Here is a 17,759-nt window from a genome sequence, read left to right on the forward strand (position 1 = left end):
TTTATATCTTTTTCAGTATCTTTCTTAAAACTCACTGATGATCAAAGTGGTGGTCATGTACTCATAGTTGGTTTAAAAATGTTGTTTGTTGATCTATTTTGTGATAGTTATTTAAACAAACACCTAAACACATATACATAAACATTAACAATAACACAATTAATGATTGTTTGATTTTTAAATGTAATAGATGGATGTTATAGTTATTGTTGATTGCTTTGCGCTACCTACCTTATGAAACGTCACCGACAATAAACCCATTGTTGTTTGTTTAATCACTTAAATGACAACGAATATTTAAAAGCTTGAACATTATATCTCTAAAAATGGTGTGATTATAACATAACTTATGTTAACACCATTTTCAAATACACTGTGAACCTTATGACTGACCGAACATAATAACTAACGGTTAATTTATATTACTAACTATTAGTATGAATAGATGTTACTATTGTTTTTCATTTAATTGGTAATGTGTGCTTTTATTAAGCTTTGCATTGTGTGTTTAGGATCCTGATCAAGACATTGTTTTTTTTTTTTTTTTTTTTTTAATTTATTTTTTTTGTATTGTTGAATGGTGATCGCTTCGCAATAGATCATCGGTTTATCATAATCAATCTCTCCACACCACACATTAAAGTATGATAAACATCATCACGATGAGATAAATATATATATTTAAGAGATATATCTATAATACACATGATTGTCATATTCTATTCTTGTTTATAAAAATAGGTTATTCTTAAAAATTAATAATTGCAATAAATTTATTAAATTCTAAAAACATTATCCTTTAATATTTTTATGATTTTAATTTTGTACTTTTAATTTAAAACATAATCACTTATTTTCCATTTCTTCCAATACATTTCAAAACTTGAAAAGGCTAACCGTGAATGGTTAATCAATGACCAAATTAATATTATTACAACACAAAAAATTTAACATATTTTGATTTTATTTTTGAAAAAGTTCAGCATTAATTTTAAAAAAAATGTGTTAAATTATTAAAGGGTGGTTACAGTTTTTTTTTTTATTTAAATACTATTAAGTTGGTTTATCTAGATTTAAGTAGAAAATATATATTAAAGGATATGGCCAGTGAAAACTTGTCGAAAGACAAGGCATATGAAAATTTACATAACCAATTCACTGCCATACAGCTTGAGCTAGTTAGACAGAGGAAGGAAAACATAAAGATCCAATCTAAATTTTATTTTGTTACTTCAACTCTCATTTTAATAATTGCAATTTTAATTTGCTTCCATCTATACTATCTCTTTCCATCAGAGTTGAACGCTGCACTCATCAAAGAGTTGAAATCGCTCAAAGACGAAGCAAAGACATCGCTGTACTCGCTCGACGATTTCAAGAGTCGTGTCAATGCAATGAATACAACCATTAAAGCACTGACCGAAGAGAAGGAACGATTGTCCAGAGAGAACGGACAACTAAAGGATAGTATTGGCAAGGAGTTCTCAACACTCGTTACCTCGGGTGACGAACATGCCACCGAGAGATTGAAACAAATCATCAGCATGTCAAATTCAATCGATGACATTGCTCATCAACTCAAAGAAGCAGAGAGCAGTGATAGATATCAAAAGGAGAATGAACTAATGCTTGCCGAGTTGAACGCATTCAAGCAGGAGTGTGAGAATTTGTTGAAACAAAAGTCATATCTCTTACAGTTATTGGAGGACAAGGAAGATCAATTGGTAATCATTCGTGTCATTAAGGAAGAGGGTGAAAAGAAGTTGAAACAACTGCATGCCAATTTCTTGGAGTTTCAGCTCGATATGGACAAATCTCAGATTGAACTCAGAGATATGCGAATGAAATACGACTCTGAATCTCATTCGTTTTAAGGAACTCTACTTCCTGACGGTTGCCAGAAGTATAAAACTCCAAATTGCCAACTTGGGTTGGGAGTGTAATCTTAACATCTATGACCTCTACGAAACCGCTATCAACACACCGAAACTTTCATTTGAAGAATGGCCTATGTGGATAACAAAACAATTCGAATCAAATAAAATATAAATTTTTAAAATAATTCCAAGTCCATTTGTTGTTGTTATTTCTTTAAAGATCTTCAAATGAAGAATGAATATAATATAAATATAAATATTTTATTTTTTAGTTATTTCCAAAATTTAATTTATATAACTTCGAGGGTTAATAATTGATTATTGTGATGCGTTTGTTGGAACATCGGATTCAAGTGAATTTAATAAAAATGAAGAACTTCTCTTGACATTCAAGGTTTTATGAGGACTAAGGAATCTTCTAGTTCTTTCCTTTAATTTTCCAACTACATTAAATTTACAAAGACGATTTATTAATAGGTATTGAAAATTATTATTACTGCACTAATAAAGGTATTTTTTTCTTCTAAGATTGATATATCGCGAAGAATTACTGGCTATCCATTAGTTTTTAGTAATAGGAGATTTTAACTGTGGAAAAGTAATAATAACAACATATAAACAGAAGTGAAATTGAAAATTGTTATTATTAACAGTATTTATCTTGAATATAGACTTTTTTGATTAGTAGATTGGAAGATAAAATACATTCACAAAGCTCTCTTATTCTTCCTGCAATCTCATTTTTAAAATCGAAACATTCAAAGAACAACGGTATCATAAATTTGATAGTTGACAGTAATATTGATAAATCTTTCTCTAGTTCACGGAGATCCTCTCCAACAATGGAAAACCTCCAACAAAGTATTATAATGGACAGGTTTATAGGGACAACTATCAAACTGATGTCCAATCAAATCATCTACATTACAGGGTCACTCTCCCCACACTCATTCACATAGATAACCAGATTGGTAGAAGAACACAAAGATAATAACAATAAGCTTTTGATTGTCATCAACTTCAGGTACAGATCTCAGACAAAAACCAATTGGAAACTGATTTCTAATCGGATATGAGACTATTTAAAAATGTTGTGAGAGATGACTTTGACAATGGACTGATCTCCTACGTTTTTTTGGAATAAAGAACAAAAGTGGTGGCTCTGGCGAAAGGAGGATCACCTGCTGGCAGTAGGTTCAATGCAGCAACTTTCAATTTCATCAACCAGAAGTTCTTATTCATTGGTGGAAAAGTCAATCACAACCATAAGAAAATTATGGATATATTTCTGGAGGCATCTGGTTTTGCCATGAACAGTATCATTCCCAATCAATATCACTTATCATATGCAAACGATCCTTTAATGAATGGTTCTATTATAGATTTAAATCAAAATAAAAACGAACTTTGTTAAAAAATTAAGTTGTTTTGTTTTTCGAAACAACCATTTATTAAAAATTATGAATAATAATCATTTGTGGAAAGAATATGGCACGCGAAAACTTATAGAGCTTCAAGAACAGATAAGGTTAAACGTAGCAAAGATCTAAGAACGTATCAGGTTAGCCGAAGCAGAACGATAGAAACCTAATTACAACATAATAGACACAGAGAAAATAAGGAGAATGAAAGGATATGACTTTTATGAAAAGTTTTTTCATAAAAAAGATACAGAAAGTGATTGAAAAGAACTTTACAATACTATATTGCATGCATTTGGGGAGCCTTAATTCAATCGACTATTAGTTCAATAAAATTACTTTTAGTTTCAACCGACACCGTTTATTATTTATTAATGCAAACAAGAGACCACTAAAACTAACGATTTTAATTTAGGTTTTGAAAATTTTGATCACATAAAAAGTGTTGCTTGTAACTTGGAAAGAGACAAACAAAACTTTTCTCGTTCACCTGTGATAGGAAATCATTATTAAATGTCTTATTGCAGTGAAATGGAAAATGAAAATAGTTATAATGATCATTTATAAATGAATTTGAAAAAAATAAAATGTTGTTTTTTTTGTATTTTTGTTAAATTTTTTGGTTTTATAATAAATGAAGATCAAGTGTGTGGTTTAAAGTAGTAAATATCTAAGTGTGGTTATTAAATTTTTAATATATTTTTTTTATTCAAAAATTAAACACACTTTTGATCAGTGTGTGAAGGCCTCACACAAATATTATGATTTTGCTATTAAGTCTCATTATTTATCTGCCCAACAAAATAAACCTACCATTCAAAACAATCACAACCTCTATCAACATCACATACAAGAAAAAGAATATTGAATGAAAGTAAGATACTGATTGATTGAATGAAAATAATATCCAAAATACAAAAAATAACAAAAAAAGGTAAATCAAACTTTTTTTTTTTTGTTTTTTATCTTACTTGATTCAATTTACAATCAATCTATTTTCTTTTCTTTTCCTTTTTTTTAATTCATTTCATATCTTTCATTATTAACTTTCATTGTATTATAGAGATAACCTAATTATTTAATTGTAATAATAATAAATAATAAAATTATATAATAACCAAATAATCAAATAACCAAACCAACCAATCATTTTTATCTTCAATTTGTAAATATAAGATTATCATTCTTAACCATTCATTAATTTTTTTATTTTTATTTTTTATTTGTATTTTTTTTTTCTTATAGAAAGTTGTTGTTGTATTTTATTTTATTTGTATTTATTTATAAGAAGCAATATTAAGAAGATATGAATTCAATCTTTAAAACTTTTGGAAGCAAAAGTCCATTAGTTAGTAATATTAGAGGTAGTCTTCAATGTTACCAAAATCCATTGTTTGCCACTCAAACTGCACCAATCCCAAACGGTGGATTTTCACTCAACTCATCAAGTAGATTGATCCAAACATCTTCATTCACACCAAAACCATATCGTAAGTAAAGAAAATCATTAATAATTATTTATATTTAATCAGATACATTTATTAATAATTAATCATTCTATTTCTTTGATATTCTTAATTTTTTATTAAAATTTTAGAAACAAGAAATTTTCAATCAAGTTCAAAGTTTAGTTTTTTCAAAAACAGTATTTTCAATGCTACCACAGTAACTAGCACAGCGGAGGAAGTGATCATCGAAGATCACTGGAAGAATCAAGCGAGACAATATAAGGACTTGGTTGTAGGTGTGCCAACAGAGATCTTTCACGGTGAGAAGCGTGTTGCCTTGACTCCAGAGAACGTGGCACTGCTGATCAAGAAAGGATTCCAAGAGATTCTCATCGAGGAGGGTGCCGGTAAGGGAGCGAAATTCACCGATCAAGCATACATCGCTGCCGGTGCAAAGATTGCCACTGCCCAAGAGGTGTTGTCGCGCGCCGACATCATCTTGAAGGTACGTCCACCCCAATTCAACAGTTCTCTGGGAAAGCACGAGATTGAGCTCTACAAGGAGGGTGCCACCCTAATAAGTTTCATCTTCCCCGGACAGAATGCAGAGACGTTGAAACTTCTCGCTCAGCGAAAGATTAATACGCTGGCTATGGATTGCATTCCGCGTATCAGCAGAGCGCAGGTGTTTGACGCGCTCTCCTCGATGGCAAATATCGCCGGTTACAAAGCGGTGATCGAAGCGTCCAATCATTTCGGAAGATTCCTGTCCGGTCAGATCACGGCAGCCGGAAAGATTCCACCATCAAAGACACTGGTTATTGGTGCTGGTGTCGCCGGTCTGTCGGCGATCGGTACCGCCAAGGGACTTGGTTCGGTTGTGCGTGCATTCGACACTCGTGCCGCTGCAAAAGAGCAAGTGAAATCGATGGGTGCAGAGTTCTTGGAAGTCCACATCAAGGAGTCCGGAGAGGGTGGTGGAGGTTACGGTAAGGTGATGTCCAAGGAGTTTATCGATGCGGAAATGGCGTTGTTCTTGAAGCAGTGTAAGGAGGTCGATATTGTTATCACCACCGCTTTGATTCCAGGTCAGCCAGCACCAAAGTTGATCACCAGAGAGATGGTCGAAGCGATGAAACCGGGATCGGTCATTGTCGATCTCGCCGCTGAGACTGGTGGAAACTGTGAGTTGACAACACCGGGCGAAGTAGTAAATCATCGTGGAGTCAATATCATTGGTTTCACTGATTTGCCATCGCGTATGGCAACGCAATCTTCACAGCTCTACTCGAACAACGTCGTGAAGTTCCTGCTCTCACTTGGCAATCCAACCAACAATGAGTTTATGATTGATGTTCGCGATGAAGTCGCCAACAATTCGTCGGTGGTCGTAGGTGGAACCATTGTTTATCCACGTCCACGAAAGGTAGTTGCTACTCCTCCACCTGCTCCATCGGCTACCGCTGCCGCTGCCACCACAGCAACGACCGCTGCCGTCGTCAAGCCCGAGGAAACTCTCTACAACTCGACCATCAAGAAAGCGTTGCTTTCTACGGTTGGATTGGGTGCTGCTGCGTTGGCAACCATCAACATGCCGCTGCCATTTATGATGTCGTTGACCACCTTTGCCTTGTCGTGTATCATCGGTTACAAAGTCGTATGGGGAGTGACACCAGCGCTTCACTCGCCACTGATGTCCGTCACCAATGCCGTGTCTGGTATTGTCGCCGTCGCCGGTATTCATATGATGGGTGGTGGCTATCTCCCAGGAACATTTGCCAATGTCTTGGCTGCAACCTCAGTGTTTATTGCAAGCATCAATATTTTCGGTGGTTTCTCCATCACCAAGAGAATGTTGGACATGTTCAAACGTCCAACCGATCCACTGACCTACGAGTATCTCTATGGAATTCCAGCGGTTGGTTTCTTGGCTGCTGCCGCCGCTGTTGCCACACCTGGAAATGAATCACTCACCCAGATGGCATACCTGGTATCGTCGACCATGTGTATCCTCTCGATCGGTGGATTGTCGTCTCAGCAATCGGCACGACTCGGTAACATCTTGGGTATCGGTGGTGTCGGTATCGGTATTGCCGCGACACTCGGCTCGCTTAGTTTGCCCGCTCCCCTTCTCACTCAGGTTGCCGCCATGATTGCAGCCGGTGGTGGAATTGGACTTGCCATCTCGAAGCGTGTTGGAGTCACCGAGCTTCCACAACTCACTGCAGCTTTCCACAGTTTCGTAGGTTTGGCGGCGGTACTCACATCGGTCTCCACCTACATGTCATCGATGGGCGATGTCGCTGCACTCGATCTGATCCATCGTGGTGCCATCTATCTCGGTGCTGTAATTGGAGGTATCACATTCACCGGTTCACTCGTTGCATTCACCAAACTTCAAGGACAAATCGGTAACTGGAAGTTCTCATCGAAACCATTGTTACTTCCAAATCGTAACCTCATCAACGCACTCATTGCCGGAGCCAACGTCGGTACATTCGCACTCTTCCTCAACACCAATAGTCCAGCCGTTGGAATGCTCTGTCTCGTTGCCAACACCGGTCTTTCATTCCTCCAAGGTCATCTCCTAACTGCCGCCATCGGTGGAGGTGACATGCCAGTTGTAATCACTGTATTAAATGTAAGTTGAGATTGTTATTTGCTCAAACAAATTTCATAACTATTTACCTATATGTATTGTTTTATTGACTCGGCTTTAGAGTTATTCTGGATGGGCATTATGCGCTGAAGGATTCATGTTGAACAACGATCTATTGAATATTGTTGGTGCATTGGTTGGTTCATCCGGTGCCATTCTTTCATATATTATGTGTGTTGCAATGAATCGTTCACTGCCAAACGTTATTTTCGGTGGATACGGTACTTCCTCCACTGGAACTGGTGAAGCAATGAAAATCACTGGTACTCACACCGAAGCATCGGTCGAGCAAGTCGCAGAGATGGCAACCACCTCCAAAGATATTGTTATTGTTCCTGGTTACGGTTTAGCAGTGGCCAAGGCACAGTATGCCGTTGCCGAATTTGTCAAGGCACTGACTGACCACGGTATCAATGTGAAGTTCGCCATTCACCCAGTCGCCGGTAGACTTCCGGGTCAGTTGAATCTCGTGCTCTCCGAAGCCGGTGTACCTTATGATATCGTACACGAGATGGAGGAGATCAACCCACATATTGCAGATGCCGATCTTGTCATCGTAATCGGTGCCAACGACACAGTCAATTGTGCAGCTATCGAGGATCCAAACAGTATTATCGCTGGTATGCCAATTATCGAAGTACACAAAGCAAAACAATGTGTAGTATTGAAGCGTTCTATGGCAACTGGTTATGCAGATGTACAAAACCCACTATTTTTCAAACCCAAGACCAGTATGTTGTTTGGTGATGCCAAGAACACATGTGAAGCACTGAAAAACAAGATTATTTCAAATCTTTCAAATTAAAATAGCCTATTAATTATAAAAATAATAATAATTCAAATACTACGAATGAATAATAATAAAAATAAACTTTAAAAATTACTCCTACATTCTTGATTATAAAGAATCAAAGTTGAAATCTAGAAAAATGTGATTAAAAAAACAGTTCAGAAGATCAATTAAATTTTTGTCGGTCGAATTTTAAATAATGTTTATATTAAAAGGTTTGGACTTGTAAAAATCATATTCTGAATCATTATAATTAAAATAACATTGGTAAAGTTACTTTGAAAACATGTTGTTATAAATTCAAAAATATACCAGGTCCTCTCTATCTTTGACATCTAGATCCTTTCTTTTTTGAAATTGTATAAATAGACTTTAGTACAAACACAATGGAAAGTGTATATAAGAGGTATCAAACCTTTGCAATGACCCAATTCATGTTTGATCAAAATGGTTTATAATAACATTGATTATAGAAAATAACTCTCCGTATGTATATACCAATCTCGATGATCTTCAAACCACCTCACACACCGTCGATATTCAAGACCTCTATTTTCTTGGAATGAATATGAATGTGCTCTGTGCACAATAATGGAATGAATATGAATGTGCTCTGTGCACAATAATGTATAATTATCATTTTAGTATGTAAATATTTTGTTCTATTAAAATAATAAAATACACCCAAACAATTGTACAAACAGAAAAGGGAATCAAAATTAAAATGAGTTATATGTAGGAAAAGATTTTAGAATAGGTTGATTATTAGTTAGAAAAACGAAATAATAATTTATCAAAGTATAAGATGATATATTTGGAGTAAAAAATGATAACCATATTCAACATATTTTGCACAAGTAATCAACATTTTCTTTTGCTAAAAAATAATATATAAAGGAGTAATATATAATTAATATTATGAAAAAGAATATTATCAACACCATAATAACTATTGTATTGAAAAATAATACAAAAATCTATATTTAAATCATATTACAAGCAAAGATATTTGAGAAATCAACTACAAATTTTAAAATTCTATTCCCTTTCATAAACATACACCATAATTAATCAAATATATTGATCGATTTCTCATGTATGTGAGGTGAGTGGTACTTTCTTTATTTTGTGTGTGCGAAAAATAATTATTTGTGCCCAAAAAATAAATATATAAAAAATGATTGAACTGGAAAATTTGAAGCGTGTTATTAGCGGTATGTAATTTCAGACAAACTATGTTCAAAGGGGTGATTATTTATGAAGTTAAAATCCCCATATACATAGTTCTTAAACAATGAACATCATATTTTTAATTTTATTAATAAAAAAAACAATGGCACAACGAAGATAGATATCATTACTTTTTGAATTGTTTTTTTTATAAAAATTGTACACGCAGTGCTTTGTAAATAATTAATTTTGGATACTCTTTAGATTGTACTTTGTGTTGTCCCACAATATTATTTCCTCATTGAAATAGTAAAAGATTAACTAATATTGGTTTGTTTATTTTAAATATTGAAATTTCGTATTCAGTAGATAATTATACTTTTTCAAACGAAAAATAGAGGGTTTATAATAGATACGGGAGTAGTAGGACTGAATAAAATTATATGTGTTATGGATTTTCAATATCCTTTTTAAACACTACACTTCTATCCCCAATATTTTAATAAAATCAAAAACAACATTGTGATCAACAAATATTATATAACCGGAAAATCATAACAAAAAGAAACAGGTTTTTATCTTTTAATCAACATAATACAATCGTTTAATCATTGGTGCTATTATTAGATTGATCCGATTGTGAATGCTGATGATGATGTTGATGACGACGATGATCAAAATAAATTAAAATCTATTTTTTTAATTTTATTTCCACTTCAGCCAATTATTATTCTAAAATCTAAATTTATATCATTGATTATTTTTTTTTTATTCTTTTTCAATGTTTTAATTATATTAATTTATTACTCTATCCAAATACCCACCCTATAACATTACTACTTATTTGTACAAAAATAAAATTAAAATATTAAATTAATAATTTTTCAATCAAACCATTTAATAGAATGACTTTAATAGGTAATTGTTTTATTTTTAGACTCATTCCACTGTCTTGAACCAATGAGCAATGAAAATAATAAAAAGGTCCATTTTATCACTAATTTCACTTTTTTTTTTTGTTTTGAATAAATAGATTGTTTAAAACATTTAAATGGATTGGATATCTATCAACAAAATGAAATACATAACTTTGTAACTTCAGCAGGTCAGAAACACTTTCTCAATCAAACCGGAAATGAATTAATGTCAACTAGAATTAACTTTTTAAGATTCTTGAAGTTCATTTTTTTCCACGAGTGTGATTAAATTAACAAATTCTCTCTCTCTTTTTTTTATATAATATAAAACGTTATATAAATAAATTATTAGTAAAATTATTTTTATTATTTCTTTTTTGAAATAAAGTAAAAATCTCTTTTGTATCTTTTCAACTTATATATCTATAGTCAAAAGATTATGAAAAAACTTAAAAAAAATGAACTTTGTTTTTATTAACAATCAAAATAATTATAAAAGATAAATATTTTATCTAAAAAAAAAAAAACTATAATTTGTTTAGAATGATACAGTATAATTGCTTACTAACTTTCAAAAAATGTTATTTTTTATTTAAATGAAATAGCTTTCAACTTTAATTAAAATAAATAATAATAGAATTACTTTTTTATTTTTAAAATTGTAAAAATTGATCTCCCAGACTAACTATTGGTATTGAGAAATATCAAGATTTTTTGAATAAATCTTATTTTTCGAAAGATAAAATAATGTTTTATTTTTCATCTGATTTTTTTAAGTTCTATTATTCAAAATATGTTTAGATATCAATCATTTTTTGTATATGTACTATTAGTATTATCTATTGTAGCAATATCTATATCTGTAACATTAAGTACTAGTCCAAATATAAATGATTTAGGAATACAGATCAATGATATATTAACAGGATGTCAGAGCAACCACAGTTGTTTTGGAACGAGTTGGTCGATAGCTGTAGATCAACTCAATTCTACAACAGGAAAGTTCGATCAGATCTATCGGTTCAATGAGTTATCTGCATTGACACCCGCTTCCAATACCAAACTGTTGACGACAATCGTTATGTACTTGACGATGGGTCAGCACTACACCATTCAAACACCGTTCTACACCGATAAGCCATTCCATTCGGGCGAGCCAATCGAAACTCTTTGTGTTAAGGGACAAGGTGATCCTTCTATTACATCGGCACAACTCAATCAGGCATCGCAATTCTTTGCGAAATCCAGTGGAATCAATCAACTGGTGTTCGACAATAGCTACTACATTGGAAATGCAATTCCACCCAGCTGGGAATGGGAGGATCTGACAGCCAACTATGGAGCACTACCAACTACTTTGATGGTCAATGAGAATACAGTTGGATTTACCGTGGTGGCGAGTAGCGCAGTTGGTGGATTGCCAAACATTGTATTGGACAACCAAGCGGATTCCGCCTACCTCAACGTTGTCAACAACGCAGTAACCGGTTCATCCACCTCGAAGAACTCGATCTCTGTTTCTTTCAAGTTTGGATCGATACAACCAATAGTTAGTGGATCGATTCCTGCAGGTTCATCCGGCGTACACTTCACCGTACCAATTCTCGATCCCGACACCTATTTCCTCAATACTTTTTCAGAGATGATTGCACTCAACTCACCGCAATCCAAACCAATCTCAACGTCATTCGGTCAATGCAACGACGAGATGTATCCAGTCTACGTCATTGAGTCGGACAACCTCGACAATCTTATCAACCACACACTGCAAGTAAGCGACAATCTCTATGCCGAGTCATTCCTGCGAATCATGGGCGCTTTTAATAACCACAGTGCGAATCCATCGAGTCAGGACGGACTCTTTTTCGTTCAGGATATACTAGACGGCATGGGAGTCGATCCACTGCTCTACCAGCAAGTCGACGGCTGCGGACTCTCCAGAAACAATCAGATTACCTCGATGGCATTCCTCACACTACTGGAGGCGATGTACGCGAATGCCGGCGATCCAGAACACACCTACTTCTACCTGCTGCCGGTTGGCGGTGCCAGCGGAACACTATCGAAGCGTTCACTCAGCAGCTCAGTACACGCCAAGACCGGCTCAATGTCCGGAGTATCCAGTCTATCGGGAATCATCACACCGCACGGTATCTCAGACACTGCCAACCCTCTGTTCTTCTCAATCATTGCCAACAATGCAAACTACGCAACACGTCTAAATCCAATCATCGATTCAATCGTTGGATTACTAACTCAATTTTCAACACAATCAAATTAATATTAATATCATACTGCAATTATTTATTTATTAAACATTAAACAACAACGACGACAACAATAAACAATAACCCTTTATAAATCTTTAAACTTTAATTAACAAAATTAAAAAATACTAACAAAAAAAAATGAAAAAAATCAAATAAATAATACGTGGTTTTTTTGAATTGATGTTGCTGACTTTGCTTTGTTTGTGTGGGGAACTAACAGCATGCAAAAACAGTCATGCAATTAAAAGACAAAACAAACTAACTAACTAAACGACCATCTTTAAAATGAAATTAATAACTCATTATTTTGCCAATAAATTTTAAAATTAGAGATAAAAAAATAACATAAAAAATGATTATTACAACCATACTGCAAGGTATTTATTAAAATCAAAATTAAAAAAAAATATGTTTGTTGTTTTTCACAAAATTTTTGTTATTGTTTGATGATGAATGATGAACAAACCAAAAAGTTTTTAAAATCAAAAAAAAATTAATCTTAATATTTAATATAATATAGATAGTTTAGATTGCAATGCCAATAATGATGTGAATCTTTGTAAATTTAAAATGAATAATAATATTAATAATAGTAATATTACAACTACAACTACAACTACTAAAACAACAACAACATCAAACAACAATTCTGTCGATGATATAAATAATATAACAAAACCTATAGACATTGATAGCATTGTCAGTAATAATAATAGAAATATTAATAAAAATAGTATTAGTAGTAGTTGTAATAATAACAGTAATAATAGCTCTTATGAAGATAATAATATTTTATCATTGAAATCATTTGAAGAGAATATCAATAATATGTATTGCTCAACTTCACCACCTCAACCATCACCATCTGTATCTTCTACTCCTTCATCTTCAATCATCAACCATGGTTGTTTAAACGATGAAAATATCTATAATTCATCAGAAAACAGCAATAACAACAATAATAATGTATATACTAGTTTTAGAAATAATAATAATAATCATGTAAATAATAATAATAACAATAGCTATAAGTATTCTATTGATTGTTTAGAAAATCAATTGTTGAATACTAATGATCAACAACAACAACAACAAAACGAAAATGAACAACAAGATTCTACTTTAGTTGTAAACAACAACAACAGCACTACCTCTCCCATCAGCAACAACAACAACAACAACATCACTACATCACCAACTTCATATATACCAAAGTTTGGTGGAATGATAAAGTTAAATGTCGGTGGAGTCTTCTATTCTACATCGATGACGACACTCTGTAGCGATTCGAATTCAATGTTTTCACTGATGTTCAGTGGTCGCTTTCCCATTCAGAAGGAGGAGGACGGCTCCATCTTTATTGATCGTGACGGCACCCATTTCCACTACATATTGAACTGGCTGAGAAATGGCTATCTCCCGACGATCCGCGACGAACAGATCAAAGAGTATCTGCTGCTGGAAGCACGTTACTACCAGGTGACAGCGCTAATCGAGCATCTCTCACAGCCATCGCCGGCATGCGAGAATCCCAATAAATTCTCGCAGAAAGACATCATCACACTGCTGAACCAGTCGTCACATCCCATACAGCTGGCATCGGCCGATCTCTCTGGTCTCGATTTGTCGGGACTGAACTTCCGCGGTGCCAATCTCCGATTTGCCAACCTCGAAGGATCGTCTCTCAAGTATTGCAATCTCGCCGAAGCCAATCTACAAGACGCCAATTTGAAACGATGTGATCTTAGATATTCTGATTTATCACATGGGTATTGTATTACTTGATAGTTTTCATATCATTCAGTTAACTTCCGAAATCATTTCATTAACCAAGATCTTATTTTAACTTTATAATAAATTATTATAGCAATTTACAAAGAGTTCAATTACAAAATTCACAACTCCAATACTCAACTGCGATTTCATGTAATTTCTCAGATGCAGAACTATATGAATCGTCTCTTCAGAATGCCGATTTCCAGAATTCACTGCTGAGTGGAGCCAACCTGCAAAGTGCCAACCTTCAAGATATAAACTTAAATGGTTCTAAGCTTCAAGGTACATCACTATACAAGGCAGTTAATGTACAAAGAGCAAAAGGTTTAAAGAGATAAGAGTAGTAAATAATAAATAAACTATAGATATATTTGTATAAATCAATATGATTGTTTCATGATAATGAAGTTAAAATACAAAAAGTTTATTAATTGCTATATCTTGAAGAAAGAGAATTGGCTCTCATAGATTTAAAAATGGATAACAGTCTTGCTGTATCGGGTGTATCGATCTTGTTATTGAATGAGTAGATGAAATAGGTGCTATCCGATGTATCTGGAGGGATTTTACTAGATAAAATACTATCTTTCGAAGAAGCTCTAGGAATAAGTGGTAGAAGTTTAAGTGAACCTGATCCATTTCTAGAAACGGATGGTGAAATATTTGTTGTAGTTGTTGTAGATGTTGTGGTGGTTGTTGTTGTTGTTGATGCTGATGTTGTTGGTGTTGATAATTTATTCTTCTTTTCAATATGTTGATCCAATTGCTCTTGAAAAGATGAATCAATATCGTCCATGAAAATAGAATCTCTATCATCAATCATATCTTCATCAGGTTGATCGTCTTGCTCCTCTTCTATATCCCTTTTTCTTTTCACATTTAACAATGACTTTGATTCTTCCAGGTCCTCATCTTCAGAATCATTATCTTTATCAATTTCAATTTGCTCCTGATCCTGTTCATCTTCATCGTCCAAATTGATAACAACATTATATAAATTCAAACCTGTTGATGGTCGTCTAAGAGAAGGTGGTGATACAGTTGTCACTTTCTTTCCTGGACTTATACTACCATTATTATTGTTATTATTATTATTATTATCAAATATTGATTTCTCTTTACAAAACTGTTCAACAATTGAAATGATTGCTTGACCATGATCTTTTACCTTTTTCACTTCCATTCCATCGATTTGTTGTAGTCGCTCCAGTGTCAATGGTCTAGTTTGTGATATTCCTCGAAGTGACTTCTCAGAGAAGACAATATAGGGTGGAATATTGAGTTGTGACGACAATTGTTTTCTAAATACAATTAACCTGGTAAGCAGTTCAGAGATGAGTGATATATCAACTATTGGAGCCTTGTCTTTGATCTTTTGTTGTAGATTGGCACGGTTTGCTTCGGCTTTTGCAAGTACTTCGCCTCTCAAAGCTGATTTTGATGCCTTGTACTCTTTTAACAGCCCAGAGGTTGAAGGAATCATAATCGACACATTACCACCGCCACCATTGCTACTAGCAGTTATTGGATCTTGTTTGACAGCTGTCCAACCTTTGGCACCGAGTTTTATAATGGTAAACTTGCTCACCGATTTCTCAGTGAGATAACCCTCCTGAACTAGCACCTCACCAAGTTCACGCCACCATTTCTCAGACATATGGATGCCTTTCTTGAAGTACTTGGACGTCCGGAACTTTGCAACTTTACTGATGTTCGAACCACGCAGCACCTTTATGACAGTGGTCAGCCCGAATTTCTCTTTGGTGTCCATCACCGCGCCAAGCATCGCCATCACCTCCACCGTCAAATTCAAACCCGAAGCAATACTGTCCGGTAGCTGCTCTCGCTTCAAGCAATTATCGCAACCTTCACAACCACCCTGTACATTTGGAACTGAGAAACTCTCACCGAGAACCGCAAGAAGTGTCTTTCTCCTGCACTCACGTTCATTCAGCAGATACCGCTTGACATCGTTGAGCTTATCGATAGCCGACTTCAGTTGTTCATCTTGTTTCGCCACTTCCGGGGTCTTGGACAGACATGTCCTATATTGATTCTTTACAAAGTCTTGTCGCGAGAAAAACACCACCGACAGCGATGGCAAGCCATCTCTTCCAGCTCTTCCAGATTCCTGGTAGTATTCCTCCAAATTCTTTGGTGCTCCATAGTGTATCACCAGCCTCGTATCCGATTTGTCTATTCCCATTCCAAATGCAATTGTTGCAACAACAATATCTGTTTCACTATTTATAAAATCCCTATTGTTGTATATTAAACAACATAGTATTAATATGAAAAATGTCAACAAAATGGATCCAATTAACTTACTTGTGAATTCTTGAACGTTCGTTCTTTGATAACTTTGAATTATAACATTCCGATTTAAATCCACCGGTGGTTTTGAGATAACTGTTGATTTCATGTGTGAGATTAATCGTTGGACAATAGATGATAGTGGATACAGAGTTGCCGTTGTTACTCTTGGTGACTTCGTTGATGACTTTGATAATCCTTTTGAAATCCTTGGTCTGACCATTCGATCCCGACGACTTGTAGATCGTTTTATAAAAGATATTCGGTCGGTTCCTCGATGACTCAAAGACCGCTGTCTCTCGCAGTTTCAGCAGCTCACAAACATCTTTTTGTATTTCGCAGGTGGATGTCGCTGTTAGTGCCATCACCGGTACATCAGGACACAACTGTCTCAGCCGATGCAAATCACGGAAATCACGTCTAAAGTCATGTCCCCAATGCGATAAACAATGAACTTCATCGATGCCAAACAAGCAAAGTGTATCGGATTCGTACAGCTCCTGTATCATATCCAACGAAGTCATAGCTTTCTCCGGTGACATATAAATCAGCCTATAGTAGCCACCAATCACTTTCTGATGTATCTCTGAATTTGTTTGTGTTCCAGCTGAATAATGACATACTTTTATACCTAATCTTATAAGATGATGATGATGATTAACTAACTAACTAGTATATATGTTATTACAATTTCCAAACATAACATGACATACGATGATAATTTCAAGAGTTGATCTTCCATAATGGAAATGAGAGGTGATATAATGATTGCAGTCTTTCGTAGAACGAGTGGTGGCATTTGGAAACACAATGATTTTCCGGCACCGGTTGCCATCGAAACATAGACATCTCTACCTTGAATAACCGAACTGGTTATGATATCTCTCTGATTCTCTCGGAAACTATTGAATCCAAAGTACTTTTTCAATATCTTGTTTATTCTTTCTTCCAATTGCATTGCTCTTTAACCAATTAAATATTAACAACAATAATAACAACTAACAACACAACACATTTTAAACAACAATAATAATGTTATAATCGTGAATCAGTCAGTCAAAAATTAAACCATACAAACATTTTTCATAATTAAAAAAAAAAACCAATAAACAAACAAA

General features: G+C 34.4%; 8 protein-coding genes across 8 annotated transcripts; 6 read left to right on the forward strand and 2 right to left on the reverse strand.

Annotated features, from left to right (window-relative positions):
- Positions 1 to 1,100: 1,100 nt before the first annotated feature.
- Positions 1,101 to 3,468, forward strand: PPL_03611 (uncharacterized protein; the record flags this gene model as incomplete). The annotated part of the gene is made up of 6 exons (XM_020574538.1): positions 1,101 to 1,724; positions 1,876 to 2,012; positions 2,150 to 2,183; positions 2,406 to 2,441; positions 2,549 to 2,754; positions 3,363 to 3,468. The coding sequence occupies 6 exons, from the start codon at positions 1,101 to 1,103 to the stop codon at positions 3,466 to 3,468; spliced, it is 1,143 nt and encodes a 380-aa protein (XP_020435580.1).
- A 1,136-nt stretch (positions 3,469 to 4,604) lies between these two features.
- PPL_03612 (NADP+ transhydrogenase) lies at positions 4,605 to 8,653 on the forward strand (the record flags this gene model as incomplete). Its single annotated transcript, XM_020574539.1, has 4 exons — positions 4,605 to 4,788; positions 4,896 to 7,387; positions 7,467 to 8,136; positions 8,565 to 8,653. The coding sequence occupies 4 exons, from the start codon at positions 4,605 to 4,607 to the stop codon at positions 8,651 to 8,653; spliced, it is 3,435 nt and encodes a 1,144-aa protein (XP_020435581.1).
- A 1,617-nt stretch (positions 8,654 to 10,270) lies between these two features.
- On the forward strand, positions 10,271 to 10,571 carry PPL_03613 (uncharacterized protein; the record flags this gene model as incomplete). Its single annotated transcript, XM_020574540.1, has 2 exons — positions 10,271 to 10,283; positions 10,399 to 10,571. The coding sequence occupies 2 exons, from the start codon at positions 10,271 to 10,273 to the stop codon at positions 10,569 to 10,571; spliced, it is 186 nt and encodes a 61-aa protein (XP_020435582.1).
- A 504-nt stretch (positions 10,572 to 11,075) lies between these two features.
- pscA (D-alanyl-D-alanine carboxypeptidase/D-alanyl-D-alanine-endopeptidase) lies at positions 11,076 to 12,563 on the forward strand (the record flags this gene model as incomplete). Its single annotated transcript, XM_020574541.1, has 1 exon — positions 11,076 to 12,563. One exon carries the CDS (start codon positions 11,076 to 11,078, stop codon positions 12,561 to 12,563), a length of 1,488 nt encoding a protein of 495 aa, XP_020435583.1.
- A 341-nt stretch (positions 12,564 to 12,904) lies between these two features.
- On the forward strand, positions 12,905 to 14,666 carry PPL_03615 (BTB/POZ domain-containing protein; the record flags this gene model as incomplete). The annotated part of the gene is made up of 3 exons (XM_020574542.1): positions 12,905 to 12,929; positions 13,073 to 14,000; positions 14,420 to 14,666. The coding sequence occupies 3 exons, from the start codon at positions 12,905 to 12,907 to the stop codon at positions 14,664 to 14,666; spliced, it is 1,200 nt and encodes a 399-aa protein (XP_020435584.1).
- An 89-nt stretch (positions 14,667 to 14,755) lies between these two features.
- PPL_03616 (uncharacterized protein) lies at positions 14,756 to 15,985 on the reverse strand (the record flags this gene model as incomplete). Its single annotated transcript, XM_020574543.1, has 1 exon — positions 14,756 to 15,985. One exon carries the CDS (start codon positions 15,983 to 15,985, stop codon positions 14,756 to 14,758), a length of 1,230 nt encoding a protein of 409 aa, XP_020435585.1.
- Positions 15,986 to 16,061: 76 nt separating this feature from the next.
- On the forward strand, positions 16,062 to 16,382 carry PPL_03617 (uncharacterized protein; the record flags this gene model as incomplete). The annotated part of the gene is made up of 1 exon (XM_020574544.1): positions 16,062 to 16,382. The coding sequence occupies one exon, from the start codon at positions 16,062 to 16,064 to the stop codon at positions 16,380 to 16,382; it is 321 nt and encodes a 106-aa protein (XP_020435586.1).
- A 270-nt stretch (positions 16,383 to 16,652) lies between these two features.
- PPL_03618 (uncharacterized protein) lies at positions 16,653 to 17,599 on the reverse strand (the record flags this gene model as incomplete). Its single annotated transcript, XM_020574545.1, has 2 exons — positions 16,653 to 17,306; positions 17,330 to 17,599. The coding sequence occupies 2 exons, from the start codon at positions 17,597 to 17,599 to the stop codon at positions 16,653 to 16,655; spliced, it is 924 nt and encodes a 307-aa protein (XP_020435587.1).
- Between the last annotated feature and the right edge of the window lie 160 nt (positions 17,600 to 17,759).

This window comes from Heterostelium album, assembly GCF_000004825.1.
Source record: "Heterostelium album PN500 unplaced genomic scaffold PPL_contig6, whole genome shotgun sequence".
In the NCBI taxonomy this organism is placed as follows: domain Eukaryota; phylum Evosea; class Eumycetozoa; order Acytosteliales; family Acytosteliaceae; genus Heterostelium; species Heterostelium album.